At 44.5% G+C, this 15,584-nt stretch overlaps 1 protein-coding gene across 1 annotated transcript; it reads left to right on the plus strand.

The window, feature by feature from the left end:
* The first annotated feature begins 3,309 nt into the window (after positions 1-3,309).
* C21H20orf202 (chromosome 21 C20orf202 homolog) lies at positions 3,310-13,385 on the plus strand. The gene is made up of 2 exons (XM_004061659.5): positions 3,310-3,474; positions 6,728-13,385. The coding sequence occupies exons 1-2, from the start codon at positions 3,340-3,342 to the stop codon at positions 6,959-6,961; spliced, it is 369 nt and encodes a 122-aa protein (XP_004061707.3). The 5' UTR covers positions 3,310-3,339; the 3' UTR covers positions 6,962-13,385.
* The last annotated feature ends 2,199 nt before the right edge of the window (positions 13,386-15,584 follow it).

The following is a 15,584-nucleotide window of genomic DNA, read 5'->3' on the forward strand; positions in this document are numbered from 1 at the left end:
AGTACAGGAAATGACTGCTCCATAGACAGAGCAGGGCTACCCCATCGGCACAGTAGCCTTTGCGGATTGCTGGCTGACTATATTAAAAGCTACTTTTTATTATATGCTAAATAAAGGGTAGATTATTCACAAATTTTCAAGAAAAGAGGTGGGGTATTCCCCAGACTGGGGGTTCCTCCCCTTTTAAACCGTGTAAGGTAAGTTTCAGGCATTGTCATGGCATTTGTAAACTGTCGTGGTACCGGTGGGAGTGTCTTTTAGCATCCTAATGAATTCTAATTAACATTCTGTGAGGAATGAGGGCAACTAGAGGTTGCTTTCATTGCCATCTCGATTTTAGTTGGTTTTGGCTGCCGACTTCATGGCATCCTGTTTGAACAGATCCTGTTTTGATCAGTTGAGTTGTGACTGGGATTGTAACCAGTGCTCGGAGAACAAGTCTTGCTGATCTCCTACCTCACTAGCTCTGTCTTCTGGTGCTACAATAAATATACACTCTTTTCTCTTTAACTTATAAACACCTACTGTAATTTTAAGTTCTATAAATTCTATTGCATTCTTTTTCAAATCTGCCTGTTAAAAAGTGTCTCTTTTGGCCGGCCACAGTGGCTCATGCCTGCAATCCCAGCACTTTGGGAGGCTGAGGCAGGTGGATCACTTGAGGTCAGGAGTTTGAGATCAGCCTGGCCAACATGGTGACACCCCATCTCTACTAAAAATACAAAAAATTAATTGGATGTGGTGGCAGGTGCCTATAGTTCCAGCTACTTGAGAGGCTGAGGCAGGAGAATTGCTTGAACCTGGGAGGCCGAGGCTGCAGTGAGCCGAGATTGCACCATTGCACTCCAGCCTGGGTGACAAGAGTGAAACTCCTTCTCAAAAAAAGAAAAAGAAAAAAGTGTCTCTTGTTTTGTATGATTTTGATTCCTTCTTGTATGCCTCTTCTTTTCAAAATACTTTTCTTTTGTGACAGGGTGGAGTGCAGTGGTGCAATCAAAGCTCACTACAGCCTCGACCTCTTGGGCTCAAGCAATCCTTCTGACTCAGCCTCCTGAGAAGCTGGTACTACAGGCACGTGCCACCACAACTGGCTAATTATTGTATTTTATTTTGTTTAGATAAGGGGTCTTGCTATGTTGCCCAGGCTGGTCTCAAACTCCTGGCCTCAAGCAGTCCTCCTGCATTGGCCTCTCAAAATGTTTGGATTACAGGTGTGAGCCACCATACCTGGCCTCAAAATACTTTTAACTGCCTTCATCTGAAGTTCTTGGGGGAAGGGGGTGAATGGTGTCTGTTGACTCTCATTTATGGTGAATGGCTTCCTTGTGTGTTCTTATATGAGTTCATCTTCAGGTGAGCTCTATCTGAGGATATTTTGTGTGGCCAGATTGAGGGCAAGTTTCCCTAAACTGGGCTGAGTTTGCTTTGCCAGTCATTTCACATCTTTATCTGGGGTCACTATGCTAATTCTTGGTTTGGAGTTTCTAGTGCATGTGAATAGAATAAATTTATATATATACATTTGCAGTCTCAGTTCACTGCAACCTCCGCCTCCTGGGTTCAAGAAATTCTCCTGCTCCAGCCTCCTGAGTAGCTGGGATTACAGGCGCCCACAACCACACCCGGCTAATTTTTGTATTTTTAGTAGAGACGGGGTTTCACCATGTTTAGCCAGGCTGGTCTCGAACTCCTGGCCTCAGGTGATCCACTCACCTCGGCCTCCCAAAGTGCTGGTATTACAGGCATGAGCCATCATGCCTGCCCAATAAATTTATATTTTAAAAGACCTACGTGAGAATAGAGTCTACGTATTTTCATCGTAGCATTAATTTGATTGTTAGTTTCCAATGACTACTAGGATGTCAGCTCCAGGAAAGCAGGGCCTTTGTTTCTCTGATTTTGGTTGATAACCTCAGTGTCTAGAGCAGAACTCGGCACACAGTAGACATTCAATAAGTGTTTAGCGAAAGAGAGAATTGAATACCTGCTTCACAGTGGGATGATGTCAGTGGCATTTGAACCAGAGTAACTCCATCTTGAACAGGGGCTGGGTAAAATGAGGATGAGCCCCTCTGGGCTGCATTCCCAGACGGTTAAGGCATTCTAAGTCACAGGATGAGATCAACACAAGATACAGGTCATAAAGACCTTGCTGATAAAACAATTGCAGTAAAGAAACTGGCTAAATCTCACCAAAACCAAGACGGCCACAAGAGTGACCTCTGGTCATCCTCACTGCTACACTCCCACCAGCGCCATGACAGGTTACAGATGCGATGACAACATCAGGAAGTTACCCTATATGGTCTAAAAAGGGGAGACATGAATAATCCACCCCTTGTTTAGCAGATCATCAAAAAATAACCATAAAAATGGGCAACCAGCAGCCCTCAAGGCTGCTTTATCTATGGAGTAGCCATTCTTTTATTCCTTTACTTTCCTAATAAACTCGCTTTCATTTTACTGTATGGACTCCCCCTGAATTCTTTCTTGCATGAGATCCAAGAACCCTCCCTTGGGGTCTGGGTCGGGACCCCTTTCCTATAACAATGGGAAGAATAAATGGTGTGTCAGGACTGTGTTTGCCTGCAAGTAGCAGAGCGTTCCATTAGAAATCGGGTCTGTTTTCTCATATAGATGCTGTTGCTGAGTCAGGGGTGCAATGATTTCTAATGACTCTGTGATTTTCTTGGGCTTTGTCTTATGGTCGCAAGACAGTTACCATAGCTCCAGACATCACATCCACATTCAAGGCAGAAGGAAAAGGGAGAAAGTAGGAGTAAAAGGGAAGCAGCAGTGACATTTTCCCTTTTGTTAGGAAGGTCGAAGTTTTTCTGGAAGCCTAACAGCAAATTGCTGCTTTGATCTCATTTGCCGGAAATGGGTCACATGGGGATTCCAGAAACAAGGGAACTTGGAAAGTGAACATTTCCTTTATCTAGACTCTATAGATAAGTAAATGAGGACAGAGACTTGGGACACCCGTGGAGGTATATGCCAAATGAGACATATACATACTTTATATGTAAAGCACAAAGCAAACCCTTAGAAAAGAGTGCCTATTTTCATAATAACCATATTGTTGCCATTTAAAGCTTTGCATTCTCTGTGATCCTGTTGGCATCACATATTCTTGGCTTCTGGAACAGCAGGCACCAAGGTACTCGGACCCATAATGGTCTCCCTCCCTTCCTCCTTGTTCTGTTCAGAGCACTAAAGCCCTTTAAAAAAAAAAAAAAGCCAGATTACATTTTTCAATGTGAGCTACCTCCTGCTCCCATTAACTCCATCTTCAGTGATTTGGCCAGAACCTGCTGCCAGTCTGAAAGGGTTGGGGGAATGTACAAGTCAAAGATCCCTCAGGCCCAGAACCAGGTCAGTGTCAAGGTCACTCCCAAGAACACTGAGCTGAAAACAGCGGAAGAGCCCAGCCCGAGTCTTGGGCAGACCTTGGAGTGGCTGAGAAAGGAGCTGGTAAGGTTTTGCATTTCTTTTCCTTGATGCCCCGACTACATATTTTCCAAAGATCTCTGGTTTTCCTTCCCGGGTCCCCCCTGGGGCAGAGGCTGCAGGCTACGGTATGGACCCTGCAGTCTCCCCTCTGGGACCTACCACGTAATGCACAATTGTGATCTCAGGTTCAGGGATAAGTAGGTCGTGGCCTACATGGGAGGTGCTGGGTGTGGTGCTGGCCAGACTGGTTTTAGAATGACACTGAGTCCTCCGTGTGTGCTGAGTCCTCTGTGTGGCTCTAGCAGGGGCTTTATCTCTTTGAGCCTCAGTTTCCTTATCACAAAATGGGAATAACGATAGTACCAATATCGTATGGGGTATTGTAAGGATTCACTGAAGAGATGCTTGTAATCCTTTTAATGAATACTTGGCACCGTGGTGTTGGCTATTATAACCCTGACCCAGATGGACGTGCATACACCCAATGTCTTAGCCTGGGTCCCCTAGAAAGCAGAGGCTTGGACAAGGATTGAGAAACTAGCACTTTATTTGGAAGTACAAGCCAAGGGTGGTGATAAGGAGGAACATAGGGTGTGGCAGCAGAGGCCAATGCTATGCCAGGCAATTACGCCAGACATTGTATTACCAAGCAGCCTACGGCTTCAGAAGGTGCCTTAAGGAGGCCCAGTGGGTGTCTCAGCAGCTGAGATGCTCTGCAGGGGTTGAAGGAGGAACTGCACATTGGGGGAGAGAGAACGAGAGGAAATTCCTCTGCCCAGCTCGTGCCTGTCTCTCATTTCCCATTGGCAAGTGCCTCCCCCATGGAGCACTAACTCTCCTGACCCAATGTTATGTTACTTGGTCCTGTGTTGCTGCTCAGGAAGCCAGGCTTATGCCTTTCATTATGGTATTTTCTCCAAGTCCGAAAAAAGAGAGGTGCCCCCAAGTGTGTGGGGACACCAGCCAGGAGAGAGGAGGCAGCTCAGGGAACCTCAGAAGAGGTTTGTTTCTCAATATACACACCTCTCATCCTGGGGAGAGACAGACAGGATTGTCCGAAAATGACCTTTCTGGGTTGCCAGGCAACAGGCCAGCTGGGACCCAACCCTGTTATCACCCCAGAGGAAGGGCTGACCCAGTAGGGTTTCTCATGGGACCAGGGAATTCCAGCAGCAGGGACTGCAGCTTCCCACAGTCAGCAGGCATCCAGCACTGGGCAGCTATCTTCCTTATGCTCCCTGAAACTGTGGGTGCCTGGATGCCTCATCACCACCTCCGTGCTGGGAACCCCACTGTGGTCTTGTAGGCACATACTCAGAAATATGTGCAGGAGCAAAACCCTAAAATCGAGAAAACACAGAGTGAATGTTTTCTGAGGAATTAGGAAAAAATGGGCCCAGGACCACTCGCTCTATAGCCTGAGATGTCCCAGTGTTCTGAGGGAGGCCGACTACACCTTTGCTTCACGTCTTTCCTTTTTTTTTTTTTTTTGAGATGAAGCCTCACTCTGTTGCCCAGGCTGGAGTGTAGTGGCACAATCTCTGCTCACTACAACCTCTGCCTCCTGGGTTCAAGTGATTCCTCTGCCTCGGCCTCCCCAGTAGCTGGGATTACAGGCGCATGCCACCACGGCTGGCTAATTTTTTTGTATTTTTAGTAGAGACCGGGTTTCACCATGTTGGCCAGGCTGGTCTTGAACTCCTGACCTCAGGCAGTCTGCCCACCTCAGCCTCTCAAAGTGCTGGGATTACAGGTGTGAGCCACTGGGCCTGGCCTCACATCTCTCTTTCTAGCTACATATTCTCTTGGCAGTGTTACTCATGCTTGAGTAGAGGATGCAGACTTGGTCTTCTTACTTGCGATCAGCTTGTCACAAAAATGAAAACACTATTTTTAGTGGGGAAATAATGTTCATAACTATCTCTTGCAAAGAGAGACAGAGAAAGAGAGAGGCTGAGAATCTGTATATCTAACCATGTGTTGCCCCGACCAGCTTTGGAAGGAAAAACAGAAGCATTTGCAGTGGCTGCCTCTGGAGAAGGACGCTCGAGTTGAGGGATAAAGTGAGGTGGGTGGGAGAGACTTTTAAATATATGTCCTTTTGTAGCTTTTAAATTTTCTATCATGTGTTAAGAATTACTTAGTCAGAAAATAGAATTTTAACATTTTTAAAGAGAAAGCAAACTTTGGGAGCTGAGTTGACAGGATCGCGTGAGCCCAGGAGTCTGAGACCAGCCTGAGCAACATGGCAAGACATTGCCTCTACAAAAAATACAAAAAGTAGCCGGGCATGCTGGTGTGCACCTGGAGTCCCAGCTACTCGGGAGGCTGAGGTGGGAGGATCAGTTGAACCCAGGAGCTCGAGGCTGCAGTGAGCCGTTATTGCACCACTGCACTCCAGCCTGGGCAACAGAGTGAGACCCCGCCTCAAAAATAAATGAATAAATAAATAAATAAATAAATAAATAAACAAACAAACAAACAGAAAGAAAAAGAGAGAAAATATATGGGAAAAAATTCTCAGGAAAAAATGGGAGAAAGAATGGAGATGGCTGAAGGTGACAGGATAGTTCTAATGCAGCAGTTCTCAAACTTTTGGGTCTTAGGAACCCTTTATGCCCAAAAAAATTATTAAGGCCACCAAAAAGCTTTTGTTTATGTGAGTTATATATAACAATACTGACTGAATTAGAAGCCAAAGCTGAGACATTTTTAATATATTTACTAATGCATTCTAAAATAATAATAAATTCATAATATGTTAATAAAACATTACTTAAATTCAAAACAACTATATTTTTCAAAGCAAATATTTAGTGGGAAGAGTAGCCCCATTTTACATTGTTGCAAATTGCTTTAATGTCTGTCTTAATAGAACACAGCTGGATTCTCATAGCTGCTCCTGCATTCAATCTGTTGAGATATTACATGTCATTAGCTTCTGGAAAACTCCATGGTATGCTCACAAGAAAATGAAAGCAAAAAAAGGAAAATAATGTCTTAGTATTGTAACCAAAGTAGTTTTGACCTCGCTGACCCCTTGAAAGGATTTTCCCATGGGCAAATTCATTCAGTCCTCATGAAAGCCTTGAAAAGTAAGCAATTTGCTTTCTGCTTTGCAGAGCAAGAAACTGAGGCATTGGTGGATACGGCTTCTGTGAGGCTGTGCGAATCACAAGTGGGCTGGTCTCTGATGAGGCAGCGAGGGAAGGGGCTTGATGGGGAAACATCCAGGGCTCCACGCATCCCCTCACAGGCTCCTTCTCTCTCCTAGTCTGAGATGCAGATTCAAGATCAGAGGCTCCTGCTCACACTGAGGCATCTTCACAGTGTCCTGGAGGAGCTGCGTGCGGACAGCGCCCACTGGGAGGACGCCAGGTCCAGCGGAGGGACTTCCCCCATCAGAGCTCGAGCGGGCTCCGAAGGCAGGGGCTGCCAGCCGGTTTGCTCAAGGGGTCTGGCCCAGCTCCTCCGAGGGGAAGACAGCAGACGAAGCTCTCTCCCTTAACTGGACGGAGATGACACTGGGCTTTAACACTCTCCCCATTAGTCTAAACTTTCACTGTGATATTTCAGGGGCAGAGTGTTGGAATGGGAGTCAGAAAGCCAGGGCTCTGGGTTCATTTCTGCCCTCATCTGCTGTGCATCCCTGGATCTGTCACTCAGCTTCTCTGTGTCTCTGGTTCCTTTTCTGTCACTTGGGATTTCTTGGTGAGGCACACATAAGGTATTGGATGTGAACACACTTTTCGACTGAAAACACAAACGTGCTCTAGTGCTCTGGCAAGCACCATGGCAGTAACCCTATCCTTGGGAATTTTTCACAAGGCAATTGTTAAAACAAAGAACTAGATGTGCAGTAATGGTTACCAAGTGTTGCTATGGTGAAAATTTCAACCCCTGTGTAGTGACTTAGTGGCTGTTTTCTGTCTTCCCAGGAAGCCTTCCCATTCCCCTTCATCTGATAACATATTAGGCCCTGTAACCACCCTGGCCATAGGCATGGGTATATTACCAGGCCTGGCCAATGATATAATTATTCATGGTGGCCCTAAAAAGATGATTGGCCCAATGGATGGTCATGTGAACCAACAGAGCCAATCACCGACCTTCCCTGAGATTGCTACCTGGAAGCTCTTTCTATTACACTTAGGCTGAGGCTGCTGGTGGCCATGTTCCTACCAGGTAAAGAAGACCTGTCTGCAGTAGGAAGGAAAGAGGCTAATCTCCAAAGAGAAGTAGAGAGAGGGCCACACAACAGATGGACAGAGAGGAAGAGCGCTGGCTCTTTTTGGTCCCTGGTTTTAGGTCCTAGTTTTGTGAGTTACTCCTGCATTCTTTCCAGGGACCGAAGCCAGTCAATTTCACCCCCCACCACAGCCACACACATCAATTTGTTTTTGGTTAAGCTGATTTGAGCAGTTTCCCTCATTTGCAGCTAGAATGGCCTTGAGGAATATGATCCAGATGTTCAAAGAATCAAAGAGGAGAAATCAATATGAAAATGGCATTTCATTCAATGAGGGTTTGTGACAACAACCTCCGTAACAGCAGGCAACCAGGCTTGTGATACAGCAGAGACACTCAGTTGTGTGGGGTGCTGCAGTCATAACTGAAAAATTATATCTGCCTATAAGAAAGACTAAAACAGAAAAGGTGACAATAAAAAAGTCATGGTGTTAAGATGGTCTGATGATTGGTAGGCCTTTTTGTTTTTGAAAATCTACCTGTATGTTGCTAGAACATTGTTTTTATGGCTTTGAAAAAGTAAATCGATTACATGTAGAGGCAGAGTGGAGGGGTGCATTATAAGTATAATGTTTGTAGTCAGATCAACCTGTGATTTTTGTATTTGATAATATAAATGATACCTGCTCTGTGATGCTGGAGCTGGGTCCCTGCAAAGCACCTTTTGGTGTTACCAGCTGCTCCCTGTTAGAGTTTGTTAGGCTTTGCCAATATACAGCATGGAGTTAGACTACAAGTCTAGAGGAGAGAAAAGGGGCTTGCTCCTTCTTCTTGTTTCCCTGTGGGCTTCCTGTTCCTATGAGCATCTCCCAGCAATGTTTCTTCACAACAGGCAGCAATTCCTTCATGAAGCACCAGACTTCTCCAGGATCCAGGTTCCAGACTCCTGGGGCCCCTTCCAGGAGCTCAGAGACATCAGCTTCAGATGCCAGTCCCTCCTCCCCTGAAGTGTGGGTCCCTGCCTGACCTACCTGGCCCTTTCCTGAGCTCAGAGACACCAGCCCCAGCTGAGCTGAGTTCCTTTCTCAGATAGCTGAATTTAAACTCCAGGGAATTCCTCCTGTAAGTTTTAAAGTTTGATAGTTTCTGCCTCTTTTCTTTGCTCCCTCAGCCCTGGAGATGGCAGATACTTGCTGCAATTCCTACCTTAAAGTTCTTTTTATAACCTTTCAGTCACCCAGTTAACAACTTTATACCTTAAATTTTCTGTGTTAAAATAACTGGTGTGGTTTCTGTCTCCTATCTGTCCCAGACTGACACAGCTTTTTGCTATTATTACCAATTGCCACTGTAACCATTCTTGGTTACACTGGAAAGGCTAATGAATGGCACCTTATTATTGCTGCATGATTATGTTCTGATTTGTGAAACTATGACTATTACACATGGACAAGCTGATTAGCCACTATTATCTTGAGAGACATCTGCCTGGCCATGCAAAGTAGAAATGACATTGCTCTCCCATGCCCGATGCTAATCACTAGCACCCTCTGCCTCTCCCTGATTTCCACATTTGGGCCCAAAGACCAAAAACCCCTGCCAACCCCTCCATCTCCAATCTGGGAAGATAGACCTAGAGCCCCAGAACCTGCCCTTCTGGTGGGATATTTGTTGTTCTCCAAGACCCTACATTTGGAACCAACGTTCACTTCCTGATCCTAGGTCAGAGAAAGCCAAAGCTGAGCCCAGATGCTGGACAAGGAATTGGGATGGAAATTACATCTTCAGCGTTGGTCCTAGAGGTCTGGGTTGGAAATCATGGCCATGCAGGACAGTGAGCACCAGAGGGAGCATGTGGATCATGGTCTCAGGAAAATCCAGGGTTTTCTCTGCTAAGGCAGCAAAAACAGGACTGCACACCTAAGCCTAGCATCCAGGATGAGGAGAGGAGGGGACAGAGATGGAAAAAGGATTCATGAGGTCAGAAGCTAAAAATTTAGGAGCAAGAACAGTTCAAGATGTGAAACCTAGAGTGGGTCAGGGCAGGCAAGGCAAGGCTTACTTACACTGTGACTGATTAGAAATGATCTAATCTCTCACACCTTTACATGAGAGCCAGCTTGCAGTCCTGGGTCAGCTGTGACACCTTACAGAGCCCATGTGTTGTGGTGTATATTGATGTGTAACAAACTGCCTCCAAACTTAAACACAGCAATCCCTTTATTATTGCAACAGCCGTTTATTATTGTTGTAAATTATGTTTCCCATAGTTCTGGGCTCAGCTGAGCGGTTCTTGGCTTTGAGTGTCTCCAATGATTGCAGTCAGGTGGTGGCTGCAGCTCGATTTATCTCAAAGGCTTATTTGTTGCCCTCTGGCAGGTGATGCTGGCCTTAGCTGAGGCTGTAAGTTGGAATGCCTATACCTGACCCTCCAGGTGGCCAGGCTTCCTCACAGCATTGCGTCAAGGGTTGGGCTTTACTTTCCAGTCTTTCTGCATCTTTTCAGGTCCACTCCCACTGCTAAAGATTTTACTCTCCTGCTATTTCTTTAAGTCGCAGTTTATAGAGAGGGAATCTGATTGGTCAGCTTAACTTTTGACACCTGGACATATCATAGGTTATTGGTATAAAGGAGGTTTATTTTTGTCTCCCACTTCTCCTCCTTCCTCCTTCTTCTTCCGTCTCTTCTCCCTCTTTCTCCTCTTCCTCTTCATTGTCATCATCATCATCATGATCATCATACATAGGTAATTAAAAGGGAGGACTTTGACATCAGGCTGCCTAGGTTTGAATACCAGATCTGCGTCTTATCAGCTCTCTAACCTTGGGCATATAGCATAACTTTTCTATGCTTCAGTTTGTTCTTCTATAAAGTGGGGATAATAACAGAAATTACCTCATAGGACTATTGAGCAAATGCAATGAGTCAACATGTTGCTGGGACATAAGCAGTGCTCAGTAAATCTTAGCAATTATTATTAATAATGACAGCTACCATTTTATTTTATTTTACTGTAAGTTCTGGGATACAAGTACAGAACGTGTAGGTTTGTTACATAGGTATACATGTGCCATGGTGGTGTACTGCACCTATCAACCCGTCATCTCGGTTTTAAGCCCTGCGTGCATTAGTTATTTGTCCTAATACTCTCCCTCCCCTTGCCCCCCACCCCTGACCGGCTCTGATGTATGTTGTTCCCCTCCCCTGTGTCCATGTGTTCTCATTGTTCAACTCCCAGTTATGAATGAGAACATGCAGTGTTTGATTTTCTGTTCCTGTGTTAGTTTGCTGAGGATGACGGCTTCCAGCTTCATCCATGTCCCTGCAAAGAACATGATCTCATTCGATTTTATGGTTGCATAGCACTCCACTGTGTATATGTACCACATTTTCTTTATTGTGCATTTGGGTTGGTTCCATTGATGTGCATTTGGGTTGGTTCCATGTCTTTGCTACTGTAAATAGTGCCGCAATGGACAGCTACCTTTTTTTTTTTTGAGATGGAGTTTTGCTGTTGTTGCCCAGGCTGGTGTGCAATGGCATGATCTCAGCTCACCACAACCTCCACCTCCCGTGTTTAAGCGATTCTCCTGCCTCTGCCTCCCAGGTAGCTGGGATTACAGGCGTGCGCCACCACGCCCAGCTGATTTTGTATTTTTAGTAGAGACGGGGTTTCTCCATGTTGGTCAGACTGGTTTCGAATTCCTGACTGCAGGTGATCCGCCTGCCTTGGCCTCCCAAAGTGCTGGGATTACAGGCCTGAGCCACTGTGCCTGGCCAACAGCTATCATTTTTAAAGTCAGGATAGTTTAGTGATCATAAGTACAGCCTGGAGCCTCACTGCCTGTGTCCAAATCCCAGCTCTACAATATACTGATTGTGTGCCCTTGGGCAAGTCATTAAACTCTCTATGCCTTGATTTTATCATCTGTAGAATGGGGATAATAGTATTGCCTATCTCCTGGGGTTTTTGTGAGGAATAAATGAGTTAATACATGGAAAACACAACCATGTTTGTCATCTAACAACAACTATGTGTCATGTAAGCTATTCATTATCATTATCAATCATCTGCCCTAAATACCAGCACCACACACGGCGCTGTAAAGATCTTAGTGCACTGAACACACTCAACATCTCTGCAAGGGTGATATTAAATCTCCACTTTATGGATGAAGGAACTGAAGTTTAGTGGAGCTAAGTTGCCCCCCAAAAAAGCACAATGAGTAAATGGCAGCAGTGGCATTGAATCTCAGGCCTATCTTCTGTCTAAGCAGGGCTCTTACTATGATATGATGTTGCTCTTCTGATCAGCCACAGAGGGGGAGGGGTGCCATGAAGACAGGAAGCAGTGATGTCAGGCTCGTAGGATCCCTGCTCCCTCCTTCTGGCAGGGTCTGGGGCAAGACAGTCTCTAATGTGTGTGAAGGCAACTCTAGGACAACACCTCTGTTATCTCTCCAGTAAGTAGGCAGACACAGAATCTGGTGATCCCAGTAATGCACACCCATCCCTGCTCCCAGCATATCTTGAGGCCCAGTTCTCTCCTGTCTCTGCCACCCTGCTTTGTTTTGCCCAAACCCTCCCCAGGTCATGGGGACAGCTCCTATTTCACTGGGCTGAGGTCAGTTTCACTGGATCAAAATCAAGATGTTGGCCAGACTGTACTCCCTGCTGACTCTAAGAGAGAATTCCTTCCTTGCCTCTTCCAGTTTCTCGTGGCTGCTGGCAGTCCTTGACTTAGGCTGCATAACTTCAGTTTCTGTCTCTGTCTTCTCATAGCCTTTTGCTCTGTGAGTGTTAAATCTCCCTCTGTCTACCTCTTATAAGGAATCACATGATTGCATTTAGGGCCCACCTGGCTAACCCAGGATAATCTCCACATGTCAAGATTCTTAACTTAATCACATCTCTAAAGACTTTCACCTGCCTTTCTTTCCATATAAGGTAACATATAAGGATTGGGACGCGGAGAGGGAATTTCCCTCTCATTCCTTCTGGAAAGCATTCTCTGGCCAATGTGCAGGGCTAAGAAGAATCTCACATAGCTGCAGATTACCCTGGTCGCTGTCAGAAGAAGAACTTATGTTTGTTGAACACCTGCAACGCACAGGCATTGTAACAGACCTGACCAGTGAGTACGTGTTAATATTTCCATTCGACAGCGGAGAAAACTGTGACCCAAGGAAGCAAAAGCAGGACAGTTACAAACAGATGAAACTGAAGGTTCAAAGTTGGGCTTCTGACAAACGTGTTGAGATTTCGTACGTGCGCCATCGAAGACTAGGGTAATTACGCTGTGTGTGGGCGCCACCTAGTGTCCATACAGAGCAATTCTTCCGTGAATCAGCCCGTTCCGGGTTGCAGGATTGGCTCACGCACTATCAGCTTTCCCGTTGTGGCACATCTTACTGGGAGGGCCATGGACCGAGAGGCTTTCTGGCCCCAGAGATCTGCGTTTGAACTTTAGCTCTGCCGTTGACAGAGTGATCTGGGGCCTCCTTCTCTGATCCTTCACTTATCCTTAACTCTAAAGTAAAAATGACACCTCTCAGAGCTGTGGAGAGGATGTTGGAAAGTGCTTTGTAACAAACTGGGAATAACTGGAGAGAATGGAAAGAAACATTGTCTGCAGTTGACCAGGCTTGGATTCATGTTAAAAAATACTTAATGTGCACCTGCTGTGTGTCAGGCACTGTTCTGGATGTGGGAATGTCGCAACAAATAAAACAGACAAAATTTATGTTTTCGTGTAGTTAATAGTCCAGCATTCCAGTTTTTGAGTCATTCATTCATTCATTTACAATATGTTTCTGGCACTCCTGTGTGCAGCACTTTCCCAAGCAATGGGCACAGAGGGTATCTAATATGGCTGGAACCCAGGAAGCCAGGGGAACAGGATGGAGCACGTCCAGATTTGTGGGGCCTGAAGTTTATACGATTTAGGGTATCAATCATATACCCTAAGAGAAAGAATGCAAAGTCAGAAATACAGAATTAGGCTAGAAAGAGTTTTTTCTTTTATAATGAGAGACGAAATAAACTTTAGCTGGCAAAAATCACAAGACATAAAATCTAGAAAAGTAGCACAATATTAATTGCATGATATGGCTCTATAATAATTTTTCTCTACTTTTTTTCTGTAACTTCTTTGATCATCTAGTCACGATAACAATTTTATTATTTTATTTTCTTCAAAGAGACTGTGGAAATAATTCAGTCTCTCCTCTACAAGATTAATTTTTTTGTGTGGGTACTTTAAACAATTTAAACATTGTAAAAATGCCATGTATATTTTTAGGATTATTGTCAATTTTGGAGAAGCCTCTATGTTCCTCTTATATATAAGCTGTAAGCCTTCTTGTAAAGTGACTAATTTTAAATGGTATTTGAGTGGATGGTACATTAGCCAATTTATTGTTGCTGTCCCTATTGTAGGGGTGTATTAGGAGTTCTACATTTTCTCCCTGTATGTCAGTGTTTCATGTTAAATAATTGAGAAATCAAAACTTTCCCAACGTATTTATATGATTCACTCCTTTTAATTACTTAGATTATCAAACAATCTAAGTCTATTAATTACTTTTGTTGCCAGAAAAGGGGGTCTTGATCCAGACCCCAAGAGAGGGTTCTTGGATCTCACACGGGAAGGAATTCAAGGAGAGTGGCAGAGGGCACTGAGAAGAAGTAGTTTTAGTGAAAGCTACTCAGTTACAGAGTAGGGCATCCTCAGAAAGCAAGAGGAGAAATACCTCATCTCTAAGTTTTTCTTATAGAGGGGACTTATCTATGTAAAGGCTAAGATATGTCTACATGCTGGTGGACTAACAGCATGACAAAATTTAGCGCTTTGTTGATTTAAGGAAAGTTATCCTTGGCATTTTAATGTATACATCCAACGAAATGACTACAATCAAAAATGTCCATCAAGACAACTATAATTATCTTGAAAGCACATATTGTTATGGATACTGGACCATCTGGACTTTCCATTGTTGTAGGAGTGTGTCCTTGCAGGTATCTTTAAGTTGTTTTCTCAACTGTAAACGTCTTATGAACATGGGTCATGACTGGCAAGGAATGGGTCTTGCTTGTTTCACGATGGAGTCAATTTTAAAATGGTGTAACCCTGGCTCTCCTATGCTCCTGTTTCCCTGACACTTTGGTTTGAAATGTATCTATTTCTCTTAATGAATCACTACTTTTGTTATGATCTGCAGGCTAGTTCATCTGTAAACACCTGACATCGCGAAGGCAGAGATGGCCAAAGAAGACATGAGCCAATACAATGAGATCATAAACATGCAGCTTCACACATGGATGTACTAGCTGTTTACAGCACTGCCGCATGTTTGTGCTCTATGAACACGAGACTCTGATATCTTCTAGTTTGTGCAATTCCTATTAGAAATGAAGAAAAAATGTGCAGTGCATTTATAATTGCACATGTTGTGTTGTCAGATAGATTTCAGGTAGACAGATAGACAGGAAAGAACTTCTGCTTTAACTGGGCTTTGATGAGAATTAAATCCTCTGCTTATAGTTTAATATGTCTGATGACTGGAAGAATTCTCGATAGACTAGTTTCTGACTCTGTATGTTTCAAATTTTGTTTCTTATCCAATACATATGTACTCCTGATGGTATGCATTAAAACGATTTATGGCCCTGTACCTTCATGTCACAGTGCAGGATGAGTCAGCATGGTGGGCGTAGATGTGTTCCTGGAAGCCATTCCTAACTAAGATAGATAGCAATGACTTGACTATAGATCGAAGTGACTGTCAACCACATAAATTGACCCCTCTGAACCTGTATTAAATGTACATGTAACTCAGCTCTGCGTCAGCCACACCCCTTAGCTACTCCATTGCCACACACACAGTGACAGACAGAGAGTTAAAGTGGAAAGAGACATCCATCTTCAAAGATTACGGTAAAA

The sequence above is a fragment of the Gorilla gorilla genome, chromosome 21 (genome assembly GCF_029281585.2).
Source record: "Gorilla gorilla gorilla isolate KB3781 chromosome 21, NHGRI_mGorGor1-v2.1_pri, whole genome shotgun sequence".
NCBI classification, from domain to species: domain Eukaryota; kingdom Metazoa; phylum Chordata; class Mammalia; order Primates; family Hominidae; genus Gorilla; species Gorilla gorilla.